Raw genomic sequence first — 24729 nt, forward strand, 5'->3', positions numbered from 1 at the left:
ATACCCATGCTCTTAACATTCGTCTGCGTGACTCTTCAAAATGTTTTTTTTTGAACTTGACAATTAATATTAACAGCAACAACATGAAGGCAACGGTGACATGAGATTTCTGTCAACTAAATGTAGCCTATTTCGACATAGGAAGAATATTAGTGAGACTAATTTAGACATTAGCGCAGTCAAGACTCAGAGCACACTCAAAAACTATCGGACTATGCATTATTTTAGGAGGAAAATGTAGGGTATCCTTGGAGAAAAATAGGTGATAATTAAAGAATTCTATGACTGAACATTACTTTAAAATACATTATTTGATAAGTAATTGTGGTCCGTGGGCAAACAAAGGGCTGGGAATAGCCATGTCTTATAATAATAGGCTTGTCTACGTTTCCACAATCATAATATGGATATCATAGATGAATGCACCAATTTGTAAGTCGCTCTGGATAAGAGCGTCTGCTAAATGACGTAAATGTAAAATAATAAGATGTTATTTGTTGTAACTAGCCTTGTAGTTCCAATATTAGGTCTCACAATTATAAAAATGTTATTTGTTGTTCTTAGCCTAGTAGGTCTAATATTAGGTCTAATAGCCATATATTTTGACTAAAAGAGAATACGTTTTACAACCAGAATGACTATTTGTATTACAATGGTCGTCTCTTTTCAGTCAATAAAAACGTTGCGAAACGTCATCTCTTTTTAGTCAATAGATATGGCTAGTCTAATGTAGTCTATCGCACATTCAGTACAGTACAAAATAAATTGTTACAAATTAGCTCTATCCATGAATGGCCTACACAAACGCAACCTACCACGAACAGCCTCCAATAGTCTAGGCCCTGTATTAAATTATGTTCCAAAATATGTGTAGCCATTAAATACCAAGTCTAGCATTCAAATCAATCTCCACTGGAATCCCCCAAAAAGCCAGGTCCTTTGTCGAAGAGCAAACCAACGAACATATCCTGTCGTCTGTGAGTTCTCTATCTTTTATAGAAAAGGTATACCCACCCACACATAGCGGAATGATTTTGAGGGTTTGCGCTAGTCTTAGTCACAGAAACACAATCCCTGTCCTTTCTTCAATCATTGCGCGGCCGGTCTGGACTTTCCAAGCAGGATAAACTAGTTCCGCGGATATTTTGGGGACTTTCCAGTTGCAGGCTGGAACTGGAAAGTCCCCGGTAAACAGCACCGTTAAAGGTTTCCTGGATGTTGTCACCTTAACAGTAAATCAGTGACAAGTCTCAGCCACTTACAACTTCCCACCGTTCTGAGATGCGACACGCCACCAATCATAGCACCAACGCAGCAGCCACTGTGCTCAGAAAATAAATGTTGCATAAACCCTATTTGCACAGGATTTGTTTTACTTGGGAGATAGTTATGTAATTATGTGCATGATTTAAAAAAGATCACCATATCCGTAATTTAAATCCCGTCCAAATCTGCCATGTCGGTCATTTTTACATGGAGACTACAATTTTTCGACTAAATCCAAGGTCCTTTGATAATAGCCTACTAGTCCCGTGCGAATCGACAGCCCGGTGTTTTGAGAGAGATGTCTGTGCTCGCTGTTTGAGCAAGAAAACCATCTGATTCCAAAAAAGGTATGGTTAAAACGAAGTGCTGCGCATAGGCTACATGTAGTCCCTTCATATGTAGGCTATCATTTCACAGTGAATGCTTTTGTTTATACATTTTGTGCCAATTCATTGAACATTGCAAAATGTGTCAGTAAAAAATATTGCGCCTATTTAATGCAACACTTGCTCTTAATATATTGCAAAGTAGCATTAAAACTGAGGTAAACTTTTGTAAATGACAAGTTCCCTTTCTCATCCATAGCCGAAATACTGATATCAAGTGCCAGCGTGCTTTTGTGTTGTTTAGTTTAAGTCTGCAGGGTGGGGGGAATTTAGGTAGCAGGACGTCTAATGCGGATCTCTAAAATAATGATTATGATCACACTTCCTCAATTCAAATATTATGGCGATATTATACCAAAGATGGTTTGGAATGGTTTAGAAACTTTGGAGCAACGCTCGTGTTATCAGTGTAACCTGTTATCGTTTGGGCATCTTGAAACGTCTTCACGCCTAGAATAAAAACCTCCAGGCTTTGTCATAACCGTCACTTTATTGAAGAAAAAAAAGGAATTACATGGGGCAGTCTGGAAAAACGAATCCCGTCCGAATCGTCCTAATGAATAACGTTCTAGGGTAATTAAGTGATAATGCCCGAGAAGCCGCTGTTTGGAGGATATATTATTGGTGTTGTTTCATCTCGGGCCGCCAAACATCCCAATATATCCTCCAAACACCGGCTTCGAGGGTATCATCATTTTTATACAACTGATTAACAACATATTCAAATATTGATAGACACATTTTCATTAAGAACGTTATTTTGATGAATTTATTCATACTATTTCATCCTTCCACAAGACAGTCTCGACACAAAAAGTGTTTCAAATCAAATTTTATTTGTCACATACACATGGTTAGCAGATGTTAATGCGAGTGTAACGAAATGCTTGTTGTTCGTTCTATCGGTTTGGTTGCCAGAGACGCGACCCAGTCGTTAAGTCTTTTGTTCTGTATCTACGGATGCGACCCAGTCATTCTTTCTAAAAGTTATTTTGCCATACTGGCTGGCAACGTTCTTATCCCTTGCTTGCTAGCTAGTCATCTACGGCTAACTTATGGTCACATCAAACAGTGCAGCCAGAATAACAAAAAGTAGCTGCATTTGCATTTGTGAAGCTGTTTTCTAGTGATTTATTTGGATACATCCATAACATAACAATGACCTAATGATGCACAATTTCACCTGGCATAGAAAATGTGCTCTCTCGTCAGGACACTGTTGTTCAGTGGAGCTAGCCAACAACACAGCAAACACAATTAATTCAAACTGAAGCTGGAGAGACTGCAAACTAGCTGCACTTCCTTTTATTTTACCTGTTTTCTATTGAAATTTCTTTGTATATATTCATAAACATTATGCTGATTCATGATTTTGACTGGCTGAGAAAAGCTGCTTGCCTGTCTGTCTCATCCCGACTCCCGACCCCAACACGTTCATTACTATGAGACAGCTGGAGATCAAATTTCAATACTGAAACAATGTTGAAAATGTCAGACAGACAGCAAGGTTTATACAAATCTCGCTATTGAAAACCAATTGCTAGTCTCAAAGAAATGGGAGATAATGTCTAGATGCTTTTTACAGTGGAGATCAAGTTGCTGTTGAGTAGAGCAAATTACCATAGCAACTCAAAGCCATACTAGCCATAACCGCTTTTAAAAATCATGTCAAAAGCTGGCTAATGTGTGAACAGTAGAACGTTTTGTTGTTTGTGTATCTGTAATCTATGTAATTGTATATGCATTTTTGTAAAAAAATAGGGACCATAATGGAAACTAGTCCTGAATTTATTGTGCAATCCCAGACACATTTTAAAGTTTTTGTACTGTGTGTTTTATTTTATTTGTCAGTAAAAAAAATTAAATCAATCAATCCAAACTGTGCAGTGGCCATTTCATGAATGTAAAGAGATAGCTCTTACAAAACACCAAAAAGTTTAATGACATTCTGAGATTGTCAAGCCAAGCCTTCGATACAGTGCCTTCAGAAAATATTCATACCCCCTTTTTTTTCCTCGCACATCTACACACAATACCCCACAATGACAAAGTGAAAACCCGTTTTTAGAAATTGTTGCTAATTTATTGAAAATGAAATACAGGAATATAAAATGTACATAAGTATTCACACCCCTCAGTCAATACTTTTGTAGATGCACCTTCGGCAGTGATTACAGCTGTGAGTCTTTCTGGGTAGGTCTCTAGAGCTTTGCACACCTGGATTTTACAATATTTCACATTATACTTTCTGAAATTCTTCAAGCTCTGTCAAGTTGGTTGTCGATCATTGCTAGACAGCCATTTTCAAGTCTTGCCATAGATTTTCAAGCCAGTTTATGTCAAAACTGTAACAAGACCACTCAGGAACATTCAATGTCGTCTTAGTAAGCTAATCCAGTGTATATTTGTCCTTATGTTTTAGGTTATTGAATTTGTCTCCCAGTGCCTGAAGACTGAACCAGGTTGTCCTCTAGGATTTTGCCTGTGCTTAGCTCTATTCTGTTTATTTTTATCCAAAAAAAAACTCCAGAGTCCTTGCCGATGACAAGCATACAGTACCAATAACATGATGCAGCCACCACCCTAATTGAAAATATGAAAAGTGGTACTCAGTGTTTGGGTTTTCCCCAAACATAACACTTTGTATTCAGGACATGAAGTTAATTTCTTTGCCACATTTTTTTGCAGAAAACGCAAACCATGATATTGAAATGCCCGATGTCTGTATGTTTTGTTTATTGGTTGTGTACAGAAACCTGTTGGTGGAAAATCTGTTGCATATATATAATTAGAAATATTCTCTGTAGCCAGCTTGGATCGTAGCCTGGGCTAATGAAACAGGCAGGAAGAGTGAGCTCGTCAGTGGTGGTCGACGAACCCTCAACCATCTAGCTCTTAGCTCTGCTGTGCCACAAAAGCAGGCTGAAATGGGAAAGTCGATATCCACATTTATAAACACTGGGTCGCTACAGTTATTGTTATTTGTGGTTGTAAACATTATTTAGAGTTGAATCTGACGGGGGGGCATTTAAAAAATACATGTTTACAGTACACTGGATGGGTAACGTGAAAACATTTTTTACGTTTTTTCTTTTCTGACACCTTGAGTTGGAACATTTACATGGATTCTCCATTTTCTTATTATAAAAGGTAAATACAATTGTATTTGTCACATACACATGTTCAGCAGATGTTATTGCATGTGTAGCGAAATGCTTGTTTCTCTAGCTCTAACAGTGCAGTAATATCTAACAAGTAATATCTAACAATTTCACAACAATACACACTAATCTAAAGTAAAGGAATGGAATTAAGAATATATAAATACTTGGGCGAGCAATGTCAGAGCGGCATAGACTAGGATACAGTAGAATAGGATAGAATACAGTATATGTATATGAGATGAGTTATGAAAAATATGTAAACATTATAAGGATCTGACCCTTTTTTTTAATTTTCACCTAAAATTGCATACCCAAATCTTACTGCATGTAGCTCAGGACCTGATGCAAGGATATGCATATTCTTGATACCATTTGAAAGGAAACACTGAAGTTTGTGGAAATGTGAAATTAATGTAGGAGAATATAACAAATTAGATCTGGTAAAAGATAATATAAAGCAAAAAACATGCTTTTTTGTTTCATCATCTTTGAAATGCAAGAGAAAGGCCACAATGTATTATTCCAGTTTAGGCGCAATTTAGATTTTGGCCACAAGACGGCAGCAGTGTATGTGCAAAGTTTTAGACTGATCCAATGGACCATTGTATTTCTGTTCAAAATGTTGTGTCAAGTCTGCCCAAATGTGCCTAATTGGTTTATTGATACATTTTCAAGTTCATAGCTGTGCACTCCCCTCAAACAATAGCATGGTATTATTTCACTGTAATAGCTACTGTAAATTGGACAGTGTAGTTAGATTAACAAGAATGTAAGCTTTCTGCAAATATCAGATAGGTCTATGTCCTTGGAAATGTTCTTGTTACTTACAACCTCATGCTAATCACATTAGCTCACATTAGCTCAACCGTCCTGCGGGGGGACACCGATCCTGTAGAGGTTTTAAAGTGACTAGTGTTTCATTATTAAAGTGGCCAGTGATTTCAAGTCTATGTACATAGGGCAGCAGCCTCTAATGTGCTGGTAATGGCTATTTAACAGTCGGATGGCCTTGAGATAGAAGTTGTTTTTCAGTCTCTCGGTCCCAGCTTAGCTGCACCTGTACTGACCTCGCCTTCTGGATGATAGCGGTGTGAACAGGCTGTGGCTTGGGTGGTTGTCCTTGATGATCTTCTTGGCCTTCCTGTGACATCGGGTGCTGTAGGCGTCCTGGAGGGCAGGTAGTTTGCCCCTGGTGATGCGTTGGGCAGACCGCACCACCCTGCGGTTGCGGACGGTGCAGTTGCTGTACCAATGATACCTGCTCTACTGCAGCCCCATCGATGGGAATGGGGGCGTGCTCCGTCGTCTTTTTCCTGCAGTCCACAATCATCTCCTTTTTCTTGATCACGTTGAGGGAGAGTTTGTTGTCCTGGCACCACACGGCCAGGTCTCTGACCTCCTCCCTATAGGCTATCTCGTCATCAGCAAACTTAATGATGGTGTTGGAGTCGTGCCTGACCGTGCAGTCATGAGTGAACAGGGAGAACAGGAGGGGACTGAGCACGCACCCCTGAGGGGCCCCTGTGTTGAGGATCAGCATGGGGGATGTGTTGTTACCTACCTTACCACCTGGGGGTGGCCTGTCAGGAAGTCCAGGATCCAGTTGCAAAGGGAGGTGTTTAGTCCCAGGGTCCTTACCTTATTGATGAGCTTTGTGGGCACTATGGTGTTGAACGCTGAGCTGTAGTCAATGGATAGCATTCTCACATAGGTGTTCCTTTTGTCCAGGTGGGAAAGGGCAGTGTGGAGTGCAATAGAGATTGCATCATCTGTGGATCTGTTGGGGTGGTATGCAAATTGGAGTGGGTCTAGGGTTTCTGGGATAATGGTGTTGATGTGAGCCATCACCAGCCTTTCAAAGCACTTCATGGCTACAGACGTGAGTGCTACAGGTCGGTAGTTATTTAGGCAGGTGACCTTAGTGTTCTTGGGCACAGGTACTATGGTGGTGTCACGCCCTGATCTGTTTCACCTGTCCTTGTGCTTGTCTCCACCCCCCTCCAGGTGTCGCCCATCTTCCCCATTATCCCCTGGGTTCTTATTCCTGTGTTCTCGTTTGTCTGCCGCCAGTTTTTGTTTCGTCATGCCTCACAGCGTTTTTCCTTTCTGTTCCTGTCTTTTGATTGTTCCTGGTTTTCCCGGTTTTTACCTTTTGTCCCCGCCCTGACCCTGTGTCTGCCTGACGTCCTGTACCTTTACCGCTGCCTGCCTTGACCTGTCATTTGCCTGCCCCTGTTGCTGTAATAAACATTGTTACTTCAACACAGTCTGCATTTGGGTCTTACCTGAAACGTGATATGTGGTCTGCTTAAAACATGTTGGTATTACAGACAGGGAGAGGTTGAAAATGTCAGTGAAGACACTTGCCAGTTGGCCAGCGCATGCTCGCAGTACACATCCTGGTAATCGGCCCGTGTTGCCTGTAATCCATGGTTTCTGGTTGGGATTTTTCTCCGGTGGTTAGTGCTTTCAGTTTTGTGTGAATGATGACATATTTCCAGGGTTTTTGGTTTGGATAAGTTCTAATCATCACAGTGGGAACAACATCCTCTATGCCCTGCCTGAAGAACTCAGTCACCGAGTCAGTGTATATGTCAATTTTATTCTCAGAGACAACCCTGAACATACAGTTCCCCAGTCCGCATGATCAAAACAATCTTAAAGCATAGATTCCGATTGGTCAGACCAACGTTGAACAGTCCTTACCACGGGTACTTCCTGTTTAAGTTTCTGCCTATAGGAAGGGAGGAGCAAAATGGAGGCGTGATCTGATTTGCCAAAGGGTGGGCGGGGAAGGGCCTGAGAGCCGTCCCGGAAGGGGGAGTTGCAATGGTCGAGAGCCCTCGATGAGCGAGTAGCACAGGAGATGTGTTGATAAAACTTTTTTCCTCAGATTTTCTTTATTAAAGTCCCCAGCTACAATACATGCAGCCTCATATGCAGTTTCCAGTTTGCACAAAGTCTTTCCGTATGTCCTACCTTAGTTGAATGCACTGACTGTACGTCGCTATCTACTAGGCTAAATTACCAAAATGTTTTACAAAATGTTTAGGATCAGTAAATGTTTGAAACTGTGATCCTACCTAGCTAATAGCATTATGAAGAAGTGTAAACAATTTCCCATGGTTGAAATAGCATACATTTCCATCACATGTATCTCTCACATTTCTGAATACATAAAAAGATACATCTAATATTCTGCATTCCATTGTTTATGGTCATTATCAGTGGTCATTATCAGTGAGATCCTATTAGATTACTATTCTATATGTAATTCTATTGTCATCATCATAGGTCAGCAGAAAAGGTCCTACCATTTTGGTAGTCAGAGACTGGTTACATCTGGACAGTTTTTTTTCTTGCACAGAAAAAGGAAGCCCTTTGAACATCTGGTCTGTGCCAGCCCCAATAGTATCCAGCAGTACCCCTGCAGTAGCCTGCGACTAAAACTAGCCGGTCACTAAAACTAACCTGTCACTAAAACCAATACTATCACCATCTACTGGCCGTGGTTAATCTACAAAAGCTGAAGAACATACGGACATCCAGGCACTCTTTGCAGGTGCTGGAGCTATAGGTGAATTTATGGAAAACAAAAAGTAAAAGGTTGCACACTGCTGCTTATGCTCACAGGTGATTTTGTTTATAACAACATTTCGACCCTTAGGTCTTCATCAGGCATCCATATCCCAGGTGAGGTTGGAAGGTCCTATATATAGGGGCAGTACTCAGTAATATCACTTCATGAAACAGGAGGTAAAAATATATAACATAGGTTCACAATATTAACAGTCAATATGTCAAAATATATGATCATACACAAGGAATGTGATCAATATTTATTTAAACGTTTTAATCAAATCAAATTGTATTTGTCACATGCACCGAATACAACATGTGTTGTCACACCCTGATCTGTTTCACCTGTCTTTGTGATTGTCTCCACCCCCCTCCAGGTGTTGCCCATCTTCCCCATTATCCCCTGTCTATTTAGACCTGTGTTCTCAGTTTGTCTGTTGCCAGTTCATCCTGTTAGTTCAAGTCAACCAGCGGTTTGTGGCTCAGCTCCTGCGGTTTCCCCCCCAGTCTCTCTTTTCTCACCCTCCTAACCCTGCCTGACGACCTGTACCTTTGAGATTAAGGGGGGATAAAATATTAAGTATGCCAATATTTTTTTCAACATATTTTGTAGGTGGTTTGACACTTCATTCAGACAGTTTGCCACCCCTGATCTATGTTTCCCAAGTGCTGTGTGTTTGAAAATGTTCTTGTTATAACAATTAATTTCTCAAAATCCCCAAATCTTCAAGAAAAAACAAATGAATATCAATATTCAGGTGGTTTATGCCTACTAGTTGAATATCCTTGCCATCATCTTACTCTACATAGAACAAATATGATGTGAGTTGTGAGTCCCCCTAACATCTCTGCCTAGCATGTGCACAATACTAAAATGTCAAATATTATATTTGATTCCTGGAGCATTTAATATCCAATGCTTATTTGTATGCCTTATTCAAAACTGTCCATGAAAGGCTGCAAAAAATACATTGCCTCATATCATTCATTTTCAAAGACACAAGTAGGCATATCAGATTTCAAATATGTGATTACACTTGCAAAATTGTGAAGTGGAAAAAATAAAATACAGTTGGGAAAAACAGCAGTGTTCTTGCTGACAGTAATTACAGTGAGGGAAAAAAGTATTTGATCCCCTGCTGATTTTGTACGTTTGCCCACTGATAAAGAAATTATCAGTCTATAATTTTAATGGTAGGTTTATTTGAACAGTGAGAGACAGAATAACAACAAAAAATCCAGAAAACGCATGTCAAAAATGTTATAAAATGATTTGCATTTTAATGAGGCAAACGTACACCTTTGGGTCAGTGGCGATTTTAGCATGTTAATCTTGGTGGGGCAAACGCAAAAAAAAAGTTTAGATGCATGCCAGCAAAGCCACAACACAACACTAAACAATACATTAATTGCACTATAACAGTGACAAATGGTGCCCACAAACTGTTAGGGCCTACATAAAGCTGTCCCAACAGCAGAGTCCAAACAGCAGTCCAAACATCTTACCACTGCTACACCTGGCTATCAGCAGAGCCTTGTCTGGCAGCAAAACAGTTCATTCAGCCTCATTTACTGTCTTTAAAAAAAAAACATAGCTGATATGGCTGACTTGCTTAAACAAATGTGGTTTCTACTGAAAATTGAGATGTACAAACTATGGCATAAGGAGACGATGAGCGGATAAGAGACAATTTGTAATTTCGACTAAGACATTCATGAGCGAGCTAGAGCAGACGTAGTCAATATAACTAATTGTTCAGCACTTTTGAAATGTACAGCAACAGAATTCAGAACAAGGGTTGTTTTTTTTCAAGGTTTTACTGCTGATACAAAGCATTACATGGGCTTGCTCCTACTTATCTCTCCTATTTGGTCTCGCCATACATACCTACACGTACTCTACAGTCACAAGATGCAGGGAGGCCTTATTGTTCCTAGAATGTCTAAGCAAACAGCTGGAGGCAGGGCTTTCTCCTATAGAGATACATTTTTATGGAATGGTCTGCCTATCCATGTGAGAGACGCAGACTCGGTCTCAACCTTTAAGTCTTTACTGAAGACTCATCTCTTCAGTAGGTCGTATGATTAAGTGTATTCTGGCCCAAGGGTATCGAAGGTGAACGGCAAGGCACTGGAGCGACGAACGACCCTTGCTCTCTCTGCCTGGCCGGCTCACCTTTCTCCACTGGGATTCTCTGCCTCTGACCCTATTACAGGGGCTGAGTCACTGGCTTACTAGTGCTCTTCCATGCCGTCCCAAGGAGGGGTGCGTCACTTGAGTGAGTTGAGTCACAGACGTGATATTCCTGTCTGGTTTTGCGCCCCCTCGGGCTCATGCGGTGGAGATCTTCGTGGGCTATACTCAGTCTCTTCTCAAGGTAGTACGTTGGTGGTCTGTTGATATCCCTCTAGTGGTGTGGGGCTGTGCTTTGGCAAAGTGGGTGGGGTTATATCCTGCCCGGTTGGCCTTGTCCGGGGGTATTGTCGGTACGGGGCCACAGTGTCCCCCAACCCACCCCTGTCTCAGTCTCCAGTATCTATGTTGCAATAGTCTATGTGCCAGGGGGCTAGGGTCAGTCTGTTATATCTGGTGTAATTCTCCTGTCTTGGTCGTGCTGCTCTTCCAGTTTCAAATGTTCTGCTCGTGGCTAGGGAACCCTGCCCTGTTCACCGGATGTGCTACCTTGTCCCGAACAAAGTAGCATCTGCTGTCTCGAACTCTGCCCAACCTTCCCTGAATGACGGGTCACCACTGCTTTGGGTTCACAATCTGTTTGACAAAATTATTTTTATTTACAAATCAGGTCACCCTACCAAACATCCCTGCTAAAACATACTGTAGGTCTGTCTGCTGCCTTTTTGTTGTCACAGCCTAAATGCCAATCACAAAACAAGGGGACTAATGTAAGTGTAGATTAAATAAAATCAAACTTTATTTGTCACATGCGCCGAATACAAGTGTAGACTTTACTGTGAAATGCTTACTTACAAGCCCTTAACCAACAGTGCAGTTCAAGAAGAGTTAATCAAATATTTACCAAATAAACTAAAGTAAAAAATAATAAAAAGTAACATAACAATAACAAGGCTACATACCAGTACAGGTTAGAGGTAATTTGTACATGTAGGTAGGGGTGAAGTGACTATGCATAGATGATAAAATGTAATAAACAGCGAGTAGCAGCAGTGTACAAAAACAAATGGGGGGGTCAATGTAAATAGTCCGGTGGCCATTTGATTAATTGTTCAGCAGTCTTATGGTTTCGGGGTAGAAGCTGTTAAGGAGCCTTTTGGTCTTAGACTTGGCGCTCCGGTACTGCTTGCCGTGTGGTAGCAGAGAAAAGCGGTACCGGAGCGCCAAGTCTAGGACAAAAAGGCTCCTTAACAGCTTCTACCCCCAAGCCATAAGACTGCTGAACAATTAAATTGACTTTAGTACATGCTGTCAAAAGGCTGCATTCTGCAACAGATGTATGGACGGGAGTAACAGCAACCTAATTTTGTTGACATTTTACATAATTCAGGTGTTCCAAGCTTGTATTGTCATACCCAAGAAGACTCAATGCTGTAATTGCTGCCAAAGGTGCTTCAACAAATTACTGAGTAAAGGGTCTGAATACTTGTGTCATATTTAAGTTTTTTTTTTTTATAAAGTAGCTAAACATTCTAAAAACCTGTTTTTGCTTTGTCATTATGGGGTATTGTGTGTAGATTAATGAGGGGGGAAAAAACTATTTAAGCAATTTTAGAAAAAGGCTGTAACGTAACAAAATGTGGAAAAGGTCAAGGGGTCTGAATACTTTCCGAAGGCTCTGTAGGTACCATGACTTGAATGGGAATTGTGTCAAAAATGCTAAAACATTGCCAGGGAAACTAAACCAAAGCATGGCTTGCTGTCATAGCTTGTCCTTGTCCAGAGACTGTATACAGGGTAAGGAAATCAATGTTATTTTGTAATTTAGGTGAACAACCCCTTTAAGCAAGCTAACTCAAAGCTAGCTTTAAAATCGAATTGGTTTTGGGGCCTCCCAAGTGGCGCAGCGGTCTACGGCACCACTACAGACCTGGGTTCAATCCCAGGCTATGTCACAACCGGCTGTGACCGGGAGTCCCATAGGGCGCCTTACAATTGGCCCAGCGTCGTATGGGGTAGGGGAGGGTTTGGCCGGCGGGGCTTTACTTGGCTCATCGCGCTCTAGCGACTCCTTGTGGCGGGCCGGGAGCCTGCAGGCTGACAATGGTCATCAGTTGAATAGTGTTTCCTCCGACACTGGTGCAGCTGGCTTCTGGGTTAAGTGGGCGGGTGTTAAGAAGCGTGTTTTGGCAGGTCATTTTTCGGATGACTCAACCTTCGCCTCTCCCGAGCCCATTGTAGCGATGACACAAGATTGTAATCACGAAATTGGGGATAAAAAGGGGGTAAAATATTGGTATTATAAACTGGTTACCAATGTAATTAGAACAGTAAAAACAAATGTTTTGTCATACCAATTGGTTTAAAACCAAAACTATATGGTTTTAAACTCCAGTGGGCTGCCCACAGGTCTTCACCCAAACCCTCTGATGTCTATTATTGGTTGAAGAATTCTGAGTTGTCTCGAACGCACCAAGAGACTGGTGCTATGTATTGGCCATTGAGAGGCTTTGAAGCCACCGGTCGGCCATATTGGCACTCCCCAGTAGGAGCAGTCCTCCATATGAATGAATGGAATTCTACAGTATTTCAATTAAATGTTACAAGGGGAAAGAATTACATATATTTAAGTATTATACTTTAAGGAAAAGTTTTTTGTTTGTTGTTTTTTTTGTTTAGCTCACATAATATAATTTAAAATTATGCATTAAGATGTATGTAATAGAATAAAGGTGGCAAACACGAATGTAGACATTAATAAATACATTTCTATAGCTTCCAAAATGTTTTCTAGTGTATATATAAATCATTGGTCAAATCTAGATGGTTTCTTGCACAGAAAAATGAAGCCCTTTGAACGGACTGTGATAGCCATAGAGATATATAGAGGACTCATCTTTATATCTGTGCCATTATAGCGGCTGTGATCGCTCGGGAAGTGCCATTTAAAAAAAAAAAAAAAACGTTTTATTTTACCTTTATTTAACTAGGCAAGTCAGTTAAAAACAAATTCTTATTTTCAATGACGGCCTAGGAACAGTGGGTTAACAGCCTTGTTCAGGGGCAGAACGACACATTTGTACTTTGTCAGCTTGGGGATTCGAACTTGCAACCTTTCGGTTACTAGTCCAACGCATTGAGGCTACAACCCATAGGCATCCCCACCAATAAATACCTCCATCTTGGCACTCCCTCACAGTTGTAAAAAAAAAAACATTTTGGAAGCTATAGAAAATGCATTTATTAATGTCTACATTTGTTTTTACCACATTTATTCTACTACAGACACATTAATGCATACTTTGAAATTAGATTATGTGAGCTAAACATACAAATAAAATAATGACATTTTTTAAATATATATTTTTTAAACTAATTTGTTTAGAGATTACTAATGGTACTGTCCCTCATTCATGTGGTGGACTGCTTCTACTGGGGAGTGCCAATATGGCCGTCCAGTGGCTTCAAAGCCTCTTAATGGCCAATGCATAGCATTAGAAATCTAGAGTTTATATACATAAGTGATCACCACCCAGTTGACTACTTTTATTACTTTAAAATGGCAGAAGCATGGTGGAAGCCCTCAATGTCAATGTCCATGTTAAAATGGGCTTTATAAACTGGTTGGTTTGAGCCCTGAATGCTGATTGGCTGAAAGCCATGGTATATCAGACTGCATACCACTGGTATGACAAAACATTTGTTTTACTGTTCTAATTACATTGGTAACCAGTTTATAATAGCAATAAGGCACCTCGGGGGTTTGTGGTATATGGCCAATATACCACAACTAATGGCTGTATCCAGGCACACCATGTTGCGTGCATAAGAACAGCCCTTAGCAGTGGTATACTGGCCATATATCACACCCCTCTGGCGTTATTGCTTAAATACCATTATGAGTAGTCTATATATCTCTATGGGGACAGCCCTCTTGAATCAAACCCTGGAAACGGAAATATCAGCAAAATGAAGTCGGATTTTGTTGAACAGCTAAAATTGGACTATTTGTGGCCAGGGCTTTGAAGAAGAGAGATACTATTTTTTTTGCAGATTGATACCTGTAAGTGGGATGTTTATGAATACAGCTGCTAGACGTTTTGTACGATAGTGAGTGTATTTTGTTGGTTTCATTTCAATTAGGGTGCACTGACAGGGCGAATATGCAACACATAACATCTACTTGGATCAGATTCTCAATCGTATATGTTGCATAAGGCAGGTGAATTGACTATCAAAAAATGAAAGGATAACGTTAAATCGCGAATAATAATGTAGAGGAAATTATACGTAAGTGACATCGAGATCATCATAGCACTGAATTACATTTGTATCGCTTGTTCTTCAAGCATGCATGAAAGATTATTTATCGATGAAATGTCAATTTGTTGGAATATTGCCTTTGTGCATTATCTATCAGATACCTGGCATTGCACCTCTGACAGACAGACAGGAACATTTATATCTTTGTCCACCCTACCTCGTTTATTACCAATAGATTGCAGACATGCTTTGGTCTGACCGCAGCCGGTTTCTGCTCCAGATTGCGCATCGTGATTATTGATCAGTTTCGATATTTCTACTGGCCATGGTAAGAGTACAGTAGAAGGGTCCAGGTGTGGTCAGGTCTCGTGCAGCTGTTGACACAGAAGCGCGACTTTCCACCCATGCTATGGCCAGGAAGGAAGTCATGTGATAGTCAGCAACAGTTCATATGAGCCATGGGCAGGAGGCTTAGTGGAGTGTGCTAGTAGGCAGGAGGCCCCAAAAGCTGAAAGTTTCAACATCTATCTCGCCTGTTAGGCCCATAGATTTACAGGCAATGCAAACCAGTGATCTGAAGGACACAAGAAGAGTAAGCCACTTCACAATGTTGAGATGCACAATGTGAACATCACAAAGGCTTTACCTGACTGACATCTTTATTCTGCTCTGTCTTCAGGTACACATGGCAGTGGCAGGTAAAAATGACTTTGCAGTTCTCAACACCGGGCGGAAGATGCCTCTCCTTGGGCTGGGAACATGGAAGAGTGAACCTGGCAAGGTAGGTGTTAATTTTTTTATTGAATATTTCTCCTAACTCATCTGCAGTGTAGTATTAATATTAGCTTGCTGTTTGGGTTTTTGTAAGCAGTGGTTGTGTTGGCTGTATTCCAGGTTAAACAGGCAGTAATCTGGGCCTTGCAGGCTGGCTACCGTCACATTGACTGTGCTGCCATCTATGGCAACGAGGTGGAGATCGGAGAAGCTCTGCAGGAGACACTTGGCCCTGACAAAGTAAGTCAACACCAAGGTTGCGTCCCAGATGGCACCCTAGTCCCTAATTTAGTGCACTACTTTCGACCAGAGCCCTAGAAACATGGTATCTAAGGCTTAGTACTATAGACTCCATTTGCAGATACTGAGATGGACAGAGTCGGTCTGTTATTATTGTGCTAGCTGGACAAGGTCTTGATTAGTATATTTGGCATGTGAATGATTGAAATAAATTACGAGCTAGCCAGGAGTCAAACCTCAAATCTGTAGTCAAGACGCATTACCCATTGCACCACTAGCCCAATGATGGGTGAAAAGGTTTGTGTGGTCTTCGTTTACACCTGTCTCTGTATACAGGCCTTGAGGCGAGAGGATGTGTTTATCACCTCCAAGCTGTGGAACACACAGCATCACCCGGAGGATGTGGAGCCCGCCCTGCTGAAGACACTGAAGGAGCTGAGTCTGGAGTACCTGGATCTATACCTCATCCACTGGCCCTACGCCTTCCAGTGAGTAGCCTCCATGGGATCTGGCCTACTCAACATTGCTTCTGTTATAAAGAGGCATAATAACTGGCATTCGTGAACATGTTACAGCAAATAAATCTGTAGAATTGTCAGAATTTCCTTTTAATTTCAATCCGATTTGGGTAGACTTGCTATTAGAATTTTTTTTTAATTATCTGTTCACATTACAGTGGCTGTGTAGTTAAACTAACTCTATGGTCATCCTATTGAATTTTTAAACATTACATTTACATTACATTTTACATTTTGCAGACGCTCTTATCCAGAGCGACTTACAGTAGTGAATGCATACATTTCATACATTTTTTTTTTCTGTGCTGGCCCCCCGTGGGAATTGAACCCACAACCCTGGTGTTGCAAACACCATGCTCTACCAACTGAGCTACAGATGTACATGGGTCATCATGACTGTACAGTGTTAACATTTTGCCTGCTCTTCCCCACAGACAAGGTGACGCTCCTTTCCCCAAGTCGGAGGACGGCACCCTGCTGTACGATGACATCGACTACAAGCTGACTTGGGCTGCCATGGAGAAGCTGGTGGAAAAGGGCCTGGTCAGGGCTATCGGCCTGTCCAACTTCAACAGCAAACAGATAGACGACGTTCTCTCCGTAGCCAACATCAAACCCACTGTGCTTCAGGTAGGGAGATACATTTTTTTAAACATTTTAGTCATTTAGCAGACGCTCTTATCCAGAGCGACTTACAGTAGTGAATGCATACATTTCATTTCATACATTTTTTTTTTTTAATTCTGTGCTGGCCACCCATGGGAATCGAACCCACAACCCTGGTGTTGCAAACATCATGCTCTACCACCTGAGCTACAGTTTGTGCTGACAGCTTGTGCTGACTGTGCGTACATTATTCCTTGCTACCTACCTAAATATCAGTTGGGCAACGATTGAAAAAGCTTATGCGCTAGCCATGAGTCTAACCTAGAATCTTCTGATCTGTAGCCAGACGTGTTATACATTGTGCCACTAGCCTACTGAAAGTGGTTGTATTTGTTTGTACGTTTGTCTCTTCATTACTGCCACAACCAGTCTTCTCTCAGGCTACTATCTATCTTCCAATATCCTTTGCATATAACCCTCCACCTACTGTCTCTTTGTGTCCCTGTCAGAAATACTGCAAGTGTTTGTTGACTGTTAAATACTACGACATATGAGTGTATGGTTTATGAGCTATTTTGCTAGGTAGGGAGTTCTTGATATGTGGCATGTGTTGTGTGTACATTATTCCTCCCTACCTTACAATCAGTTGATTAAATATTGAAAAAGTTTACAAGCTAGCCAGGAGTCAAACCAAGGATCTTCGGATCTGTAGTCATCCATTGCACCACTAGCCCACTGCCCACTGTATGTTTCTCTGTTTTCCAGGTGGAAAGCCATCCGTATCTGGCTCAGGTGGAGTTGCTGGGACACTGCCGGGACAGAGGCCTGGTGATTACAGCGTACAGCCCACTGGGGTCACCGGATCGGGCATGGAAGCATCCTGATGAGCCCATCCTCCTGGATGAAGCAGCAATCGACACCCTGGCCAAGAAGTACAACAAGTCCCCAGCACAAATCATCCTTAGGTGCGTAATGTTCTATAATGTTCTAGCCTAGAACTCTTTACTCAATGATAACCCAGCATCCCCATGTCATATAGAAATGCCAGGAATAAAGACACCTGAAATACACTGATTAAGTACAGAATATAAACTGATATTCTGCCATGAGCCTATCAGCGGGTTCCACAACTGAGAAGTGATGAACACATCCTCTCGCGTCAGGGCCTGTACAGTGAGACAGGTGTAAAATAAACACACAAACAAGAACACACACCTTGCCTTTAGCGAATAAGTGCGTTAGTTACACAATGGATAACGCGTCTAACTACAGATCAGAAGATTCTAGGTTCTACTCCAGGTTAGCTCGTAACTCTTTTCAATAATATCCCAATTCCTCTTTAGGAACACAGGATAAATGTACCAGTATACACAGCACATACCAAATATATTAAGACCTCCCCACCTAGCACAATAATTCATTAAATAAATGACTAAAACAAACATTCATATGGTCTAGTGGTCAGATCCTGATTTTCATGTTGACAATTTTTCTCTCCAAATTAAACCATGTACATCTTGTCTCTTTGCTAGATGGCAGACACAGCGAGGAGTAGTGACGATCCCTAAAAGTGTGACAGAGTCTCGGATCAAAGAGAATATTCAGGTGGGTATTTTGTATTTTTTTGTTATCTAAGCCTATTTCTTCACAAGTATTGTGGTTTTGTAGTATTCTATTGTATGATGACAATCTATAATTGTAAATTGGTGCACAATTCAGTCTACTACTGCGAGAAACCAAAACTCTACTACTACTACTATTCCTGCTACTACTATTCCATGTATTCATGGAATCCATGATGGCGTAGCAGTCAGACATCTTTGTCCTGTCGTGTCCCTTGTATATATCTTTTTACATCTTTTTCTTCGCATATCTTTTTAAAATATTTTTCTAAACCTCAACTTCTAAATACTCTCCTGCAACCCGCCTCACCCAATGTGGCGTGGATCTGTTGTTTTTTTTCTAAAGTATTTCTATTTACTTCAGATCTGGAATCCCTCAACTGAAGCTAGCCAGCTAACAGTCACCAAACCATTGCTAGCGGTCATCAGCTAACCTTTAGCTCGGAAAGCTCTCGCCAGTTCGAACAACGTGACTCAAACCAGAGCATAACGGACCTATTCATATTTTATATATATTTTTCCCCATATCCCCGGATTCCTACCGCAAACTTTGAACATTTCATCTGGATCTTCGCAACTAGCTAACCGCAATCCCGGATGACTACTCCTGGCTAGCGTTTCCATCCCGGAGCAAGCACCAATTAGCCTGAAGCTAGCTCGGCCAGGGCTCCTGGGCTACAATATCCGGACCCCTTCTACTGCCGGTACGGGGCACGGAACCCCGCCGATCCTCTACGACTGGAATACTGACATAATCTGCCCGAGGATTCCAACAGGCCCCTCAGGCGCGACGTCCGCTGAAGGCCCATTCTGCTAACTGGCCTGCTAGCTTTCTAGAGCTACTTGGAATCCTACTAATTCCACGACTGGTCTATCGACGTCACCACACGAAGAGGCAAAAACAGACTTGCCTGCCCCGGTCTGCTAACTGCTAACTTGCCTGCCCAGGTCTGCTAACTGCTAGCTTGCCTGCCCCGGTCTACTAATTGCTAGCTTGTTTAGCCCCGGCCTACTAACTGTTAGCTTGTTAGCATCAGCCTGCTAACTGTCTGAATCGGCGTGTCCCCAGTCAGCCCAACCAATCACTGGACCCATATGTTCACTTGGCTACGCATGCCTTTCTCTAATATCAATATGCCTCGTCCATTACTGTCCTGGTTAGTGATTACTGTCTTATTTCACTGTAGAGCCTCTAGCCCTGCTCAATATGCCTTAACCAACCATGTTGTTCCACCTCCTACATATGCGATGACATCACCTGGTTTAAACATCTCTAGAGACTGTATCTCTCTAATAATTACTCAGTGCCTAGGTTTACCTCCAATGTACTCACATCCTACCTTACCTTTGTCTGTACACTATGCCTTGAATCTATGCTATCGTGCCCAGAAACCTGCTCCTTTTACTCTCTGTTCCAAACGTGCTAGACGGCCAGTTCGTATAGCATTTAGCCGTACCCTTATCCTACTTCTCCTCTGTTCCTCTGGTGATGTGGAGGTAAATCCAGGTCCTGCAGTGCCTAGCTCCACTCCCACTCCCCAGGTACTCTCATTTGTTGACTTCTGTAACCGTAAAAGCCTTGGTTTCATGCAAGTTAACATTAGAAGCCTACTCCCTAAGTTTGTTTTACTCACTGCTTTAGCACACTCTGCCAACCCGGATGTCTTAGCCGTGTCTGAATCCTGGCTTAGGAAAACCACCAAAAACCCTGAAATCTCCATCGCTAACTATAACATTTTCCGCCAAGATAGAACTGCCAAAGGGGGCGGTTTTGCAATCTACTGCAAAGATAGCCTGCAGAGTTCTGTATTACTATCCAAGTCTGTACCCAAACAATTCGAGCTTCTAATTCTAAAAATGCACCTTTCCAGAAACAAGTCTCCCACTGTTGCCGCTTGCTATAGACCTCCCTCTACCCCCAGCTGTGCCCTCGATACCATGTGTGAATTGATTGCCCCCCATCTATCTTCTGAGCTCGTGCTACTAGGGGACCTAAACTGGGACATGCTTAACACCCCGGCCATCCTACAATCTAAGCTTGATGCCCTCAATCTCACACAAATGATCAATGAACCTTCCAGGTACAACCCCAAATCCGTAAACACGTACACCCTCATAGATGTCATCTTAACTAACTCACCCTCCAAATACACCTCTGCTGTTTTCAATCAAGATCTCAGCGATCACTGCCTCATTGCCTGCATCCGTAATGGGTCTGCGACCAAACGACCACCCCTCATCACTGTCAAACGCTCCCTAAAACACTTCAGCGAGCAGGCCTTTCTAATCGACCTGGCCGGGGTATCCTGGAATGACATTGACCTCATCCCGTCCTCACCATCTTAAATAAGCATGCCCCACTCAAAACATGTAGAACTAGGAATAGATATAGTCCTTGGTTCACTCCAGACCTGTCTGCCCTTGACCAGCACAAAAACATTGTGTGGCGTACTGCATTAGCATCGAATAGCCCCCGTGATATGCAACTTTTCAGGGAAGTTAGGAACAAATATACACAGGCAGTTAGAAAAGCTATCTTTTTCAAACAGAAATTTGCATCCTGTAGTACTAAAATCCATGGAGAATAAGAGCACCTCCTCCCAGCTGCCCACTGCTCTGAGTCAAGGAAACACTGTTACCACTGATAAACCCACTATAATTGAGAATTTCAATAAGCATTTCTCTACGGCTGGCCATGCTTTCCACCTGGCTACCCCTACCCCGGTCAACTGCCCGGCACCCTCCACAGCAACCCGCCAAAGCCCCCACCATTTCTCCTTACCCAAATCCAGATAACTGATGTTCTGAAAGAGCTGCAAAATCTGGACCCATACAAATCAGCCGGGCTAGACAATCTGGACCCTCTCTTTCTAAAATGATCTGCCGAAATTGTTGCAACCCCTATTACTAGCCTGTTCAAACTCTCTTTCGTATTGTCTGAGATTCCCAAAGATTAGAAAGCTGCCGCGGTCATCCCCCTCTTCAAAGGGGGTGACACTCTAGACCCAAACTGCTACAGACCTATATCTATCCTACCCTGTCTTTCTAAGGTCTTCGAAAACCAAGTTAACAAACAGATTACCGACCATTTCGAATCCCACCGTACCTTCTCTGCTATGCACTCTGGTTTCAGAGCTGGTCGTGGGTGCACCTCAGCCACGCTCAAGGTCCTAAACGACATCATAACCGCCATCGATAAGAGACATTACTGTGCAGCCGTATTCATCGACCTGGCCAAAGCTCTCGACTCTGTCAATCACCACATTCTTATCGGCAGACTCGACAGCCTTGGTTTCTCAAATGATTGCCTCGCCTGGTTTACCAACTACTTCTCTGATAGAGTTCAGTGTGTCAAATCGGAGGGCCTGTTGTCCGGACCTCTGGCAGTCTCTATGGGTGTGCCACAGGATTAAATTCTCGGGCCGACTCTTCTCTGTATACATCAATGATGTTGCTCTTGCTGCTGGTGATTCTCTGATCCACCTCTACGCAGACGACACCATTCTGTATACTTCTGGCCCCTCTTTGGACACTGTGTTAACTAACCTCCAGACGAGCTTCAATGCCATACAACTCTCCATCCGTGGCCTCCAACTGCTCTTAAACGCAGGTAAAACTAAATGCATGCTATTCAATCAATCACTGCCCACACCTGCTCGCCCGTCCAGCATCACTACTCTGGACGGCTCTGACTTAGAATACGTGGACAACTACAAATACCTAGGTGTCTGGTTAGACTGTATACTCTCCTTCCAGACTCACATTAAGCATCTCCAATCCAAAATGAAATCTATAATCGGCTTCCTATATCGCAACAAAGCCTCCTTCACTCATGCTGCCAAACACACCCTCATAAAACTGACCATCCTACCGATCCTCGACTTCGGTGATGTCATCTATAAAATAGCCTCGAACACTCAACTCAACCAAATTGGATGCAGTCTATCACAGTGCCATCCGTTTTGTCACCAAAGCCCCATACACTACCCACCATTGCGACCTGTACGCTCTCGTTGGTTGGCCCTCGCTTCATACTCGTCGCCAAACCCACTGGCTACAGGTTATCTACAAGTCTCTGCTAGGTAAAGCCCCGCCTTAACTCAGCTCACTGGTCACCATAGCAGCACCCACTCGTAGCACCCACTCGTACCCACTTCTGCACATCTACCATTCCAGTGTTTAATTGCTTTTTTGTAATTACTTCGCCACCATGGCCTATTTATTGCCTGAACTTACCTCATTTGCACTCACTGTATATAGACTTTTTGTTTTATTTTGTTCTACTGTATTATTGACTGTATGTTTTGTTTATTCCATGTGCAACTCTGTTGTTGTATGTGTCGAATTGCTACGCTTTATCTTGGCCAGGTCGCAGTTGCAAATGAGAACTTGTTCTCAACTAGCCTACCTGGTTAAATAAAGGTGAAATAAAAATAAAATAAAAGATTCCTACCCATCTCATAAAACTGTTTGCAGAAGTCCCATCATGTAGTCATGTAATAATGATTTATTTGACTACTGAGTGTACGCTTAATCTAAATGTGTGTGCATCCTCAGGTATTTGACTTTACCCTTGAAGCGGAAGAGATGAATTGTATAACAGCATTGAACAGAGGCTGGCGCTACATTGTACCAACCGTCACAGTGAGTGGATTTAGAGCTCTTCTAGTGGTATATATGTGTACAACAGAAGTGAGACCAGGGAGTATTGTTATTGAATTTCTATGGGTTATGTGATGGCCAGCTAACAATAGTTAAATGTGGTATAGTGAGCTGATACTATATCTGCGGTATGTAATCAGCTGGTAGAAGATAGTAAACAAAATGTGGTGTCTCTATTGACATTTCACCATAAAGTTTTCAGTGGGTTAGTGGTGCAATGGACTGCGGATAAGGAAATTCTAAGTTTGACTCCTGGCTAGCTTGTAACTTTTTTCAATTGTTGTTGCAGGTTGATGGGAAGCCCGTCCCCAGGGATGCAGGACATCCACACTACCCCTTCAGTGACCCCTACTGAGCAATTCCCCACTCTGCTGCCCTATTTTGTGCCTTGGGAACTCACTCCCCTTCCTCAACCCCCTCCAAGGCTGTGTCCCAATTCCATTAAATGTCTTCCTCCTTCCTGACCACTGATTTGATAAGGGAAAAGAGGGCCATTTAAGGCAGGGCAGCCCAACACTCTTCCTGGAGATCTACAAATCAAATCAAATGTATTTATATAGCCCTTCTTACATCAGCTGATATCTCAAAGTGCTGTACAGAAACCCAGCCTAAAACCTCAAAAAGCAAGCAATGCAGGTGTAGAAGCACGGTCTGTGGGGTTTCAATCCATCCCTAATTTAACACAGCTGATGCTACAAATGATCTGCTCAACAAGACCTTAACTAGCCGAATCAGAACTGCTAAATTAGGGTTGGACTGAAAACCTACAGGACAGTAGATCTTCAGAAAGAGGGTTGGGCAGCCCTGGTTTAAGGGGAAAGAAGGTTGTGGAAAATCCATCTCCTTTCATTGGTCATGGTGGCGTGGGGTGACGAGAAAAGGGGTATTTTTGAGAGTATTGGGACATAGCATGTTCGTCATAATATTATTTTTTTGTTACTGCCCTTTTCAGTGATTTGTTGTTTGCTTTTGTGACAAGGGGTAATTACAATGCTTGTTTACCAGGAGGGAAAACTATGAATGGAGAGTTAACATGCAGAAACAGTCTAACAACACCTCTGTATGACCTGCTTTTGGACTCGGGCTGCACAAAAGCACTGAAGTGACATGTTTATTGATATGCAGTGTTATGTTTTAAACTGACTTGCCTAGTTAAATAAAATAAAAATGTTTTGTATTTTAAATGTATTGAACCCATCTATCACCTTGCTGCCCAGTGCTTACAACCGACTCAACATAAAGAGATATTTCCTACTTGCAAGTCCATGCGTAGCTTGAGCTTCTTATAAAAAAGAAAGTATATTTGGAGAATAGTACACAGCTGCAGCAAGCATTCTGATGTCCCAGTCATGAAGACATCCCTGGACCTCGTGGACGAAAGCAGGATTCTGATTTGACTTTTAGAACATTTCAATGTCAGCTTATTTTATTGTGCTAGGTCTTGCTATATATATAGTATGTGCTGTCTGTACGTTTACCAGTCAATGATTATTTCTAACTATCCAAAGTCAAAGA

The 24729-nt window shown here is 42.1% G+C and overlaps 1 protein-coding gene across 5 annotated transcripts; it reads left to right on the forward strand.

Moving 5' to 3' along the window:
• The first annotated feature begins 1312 nt into the window (after positions 1 to 1312).
• LOC106560437 (aldo-keto reductase family 1 member A1-B) lies at positions 1313 to 24398 on the forward strand. Of its 5 annotated transcripts, XR_014379035.1 has the most exons (10): positions 15247 to 15384; positions 15472 to 15573; positions 15687 to 15806; positions 16143 to 16294; positions 16759 to 16954; positions 17696 to 17895; positions 18463 to 18535; positions 18917 to 22162; positions 23110 to 23196; positions 23504 to 23640. XR_014379035.1 is itself a non-coding variant. In XM_014123341.3 (9 exons), exons 2-9 carry the CDS (start codon positions 15478 to 15480, stop codon positions 23567 to 23569), a joined length of 990 nt encoding a protein of 329 aa, XP_013978816.1. In that variant the 5' UTR covers positions 1313 to 1613; positions 15472 to 15477; the 3' UTR covers positions 23570 to 24398. The 5 variants fall into 5 exon arrangements, 4 of the variants coding, with proteins under 4 accessions (XP_013978816.1, XP_013978815.1, XP_045543736.1 ...); XM_014123341.3 differs by lacking the exons at positions 15247 to 15384; positions 18917 to 22162 and adding an exon at positions 1313 to 1613 and having other exon boundaries at positions 23504 to 24398; XM_014123340.3 differs by lacking the exons at positions 15247 to 15384; positions 18917 to 22162 and adding an exon at positions 14443 to 14592 and having other exon boundaries at positions 23504 to 24398.
• Positions 24399 to 24729: the final 331 nt, after the last annotated feature.

This window comes from Salmo salar, chromosome 10 (assembly GCF_965601325.2).
Source record: "Salmo salar chromosome 10, fSalSal1, whole genome shotgun sequence".
In the NCBI taxonomy this organism is placed as follows: domain Eukaryota; kingdom Metazoa; phylum Chordata; class Actinopteri; order Salmoniformes; family Salmonidae; genus Salmo; species Salmo salar.

Bases quoted from the DNA above. Each gene is read 5' to 3' on its own strand.
- LOC106560437 (XM_014123339.3), top strand. From the start codon at position 15,352: ATGCAAACCAGTGATCTGAAGGACACAAGAAGA. The intron at 15,385-15,471 runs GTAAGCCACTTC...CTCTGTCTTCAG, and splicing joins ATCTGAAGGACACAAGAAGA to GTACACATGGCAGTGGCAGG. The intron at 18,536-23,109 runs GTGGGTATTTTG...GTGCATCCTCAG, and splicing joins GGATCAAAGAGAATATTCAG to GTATTTGACTTTACCCTTGA.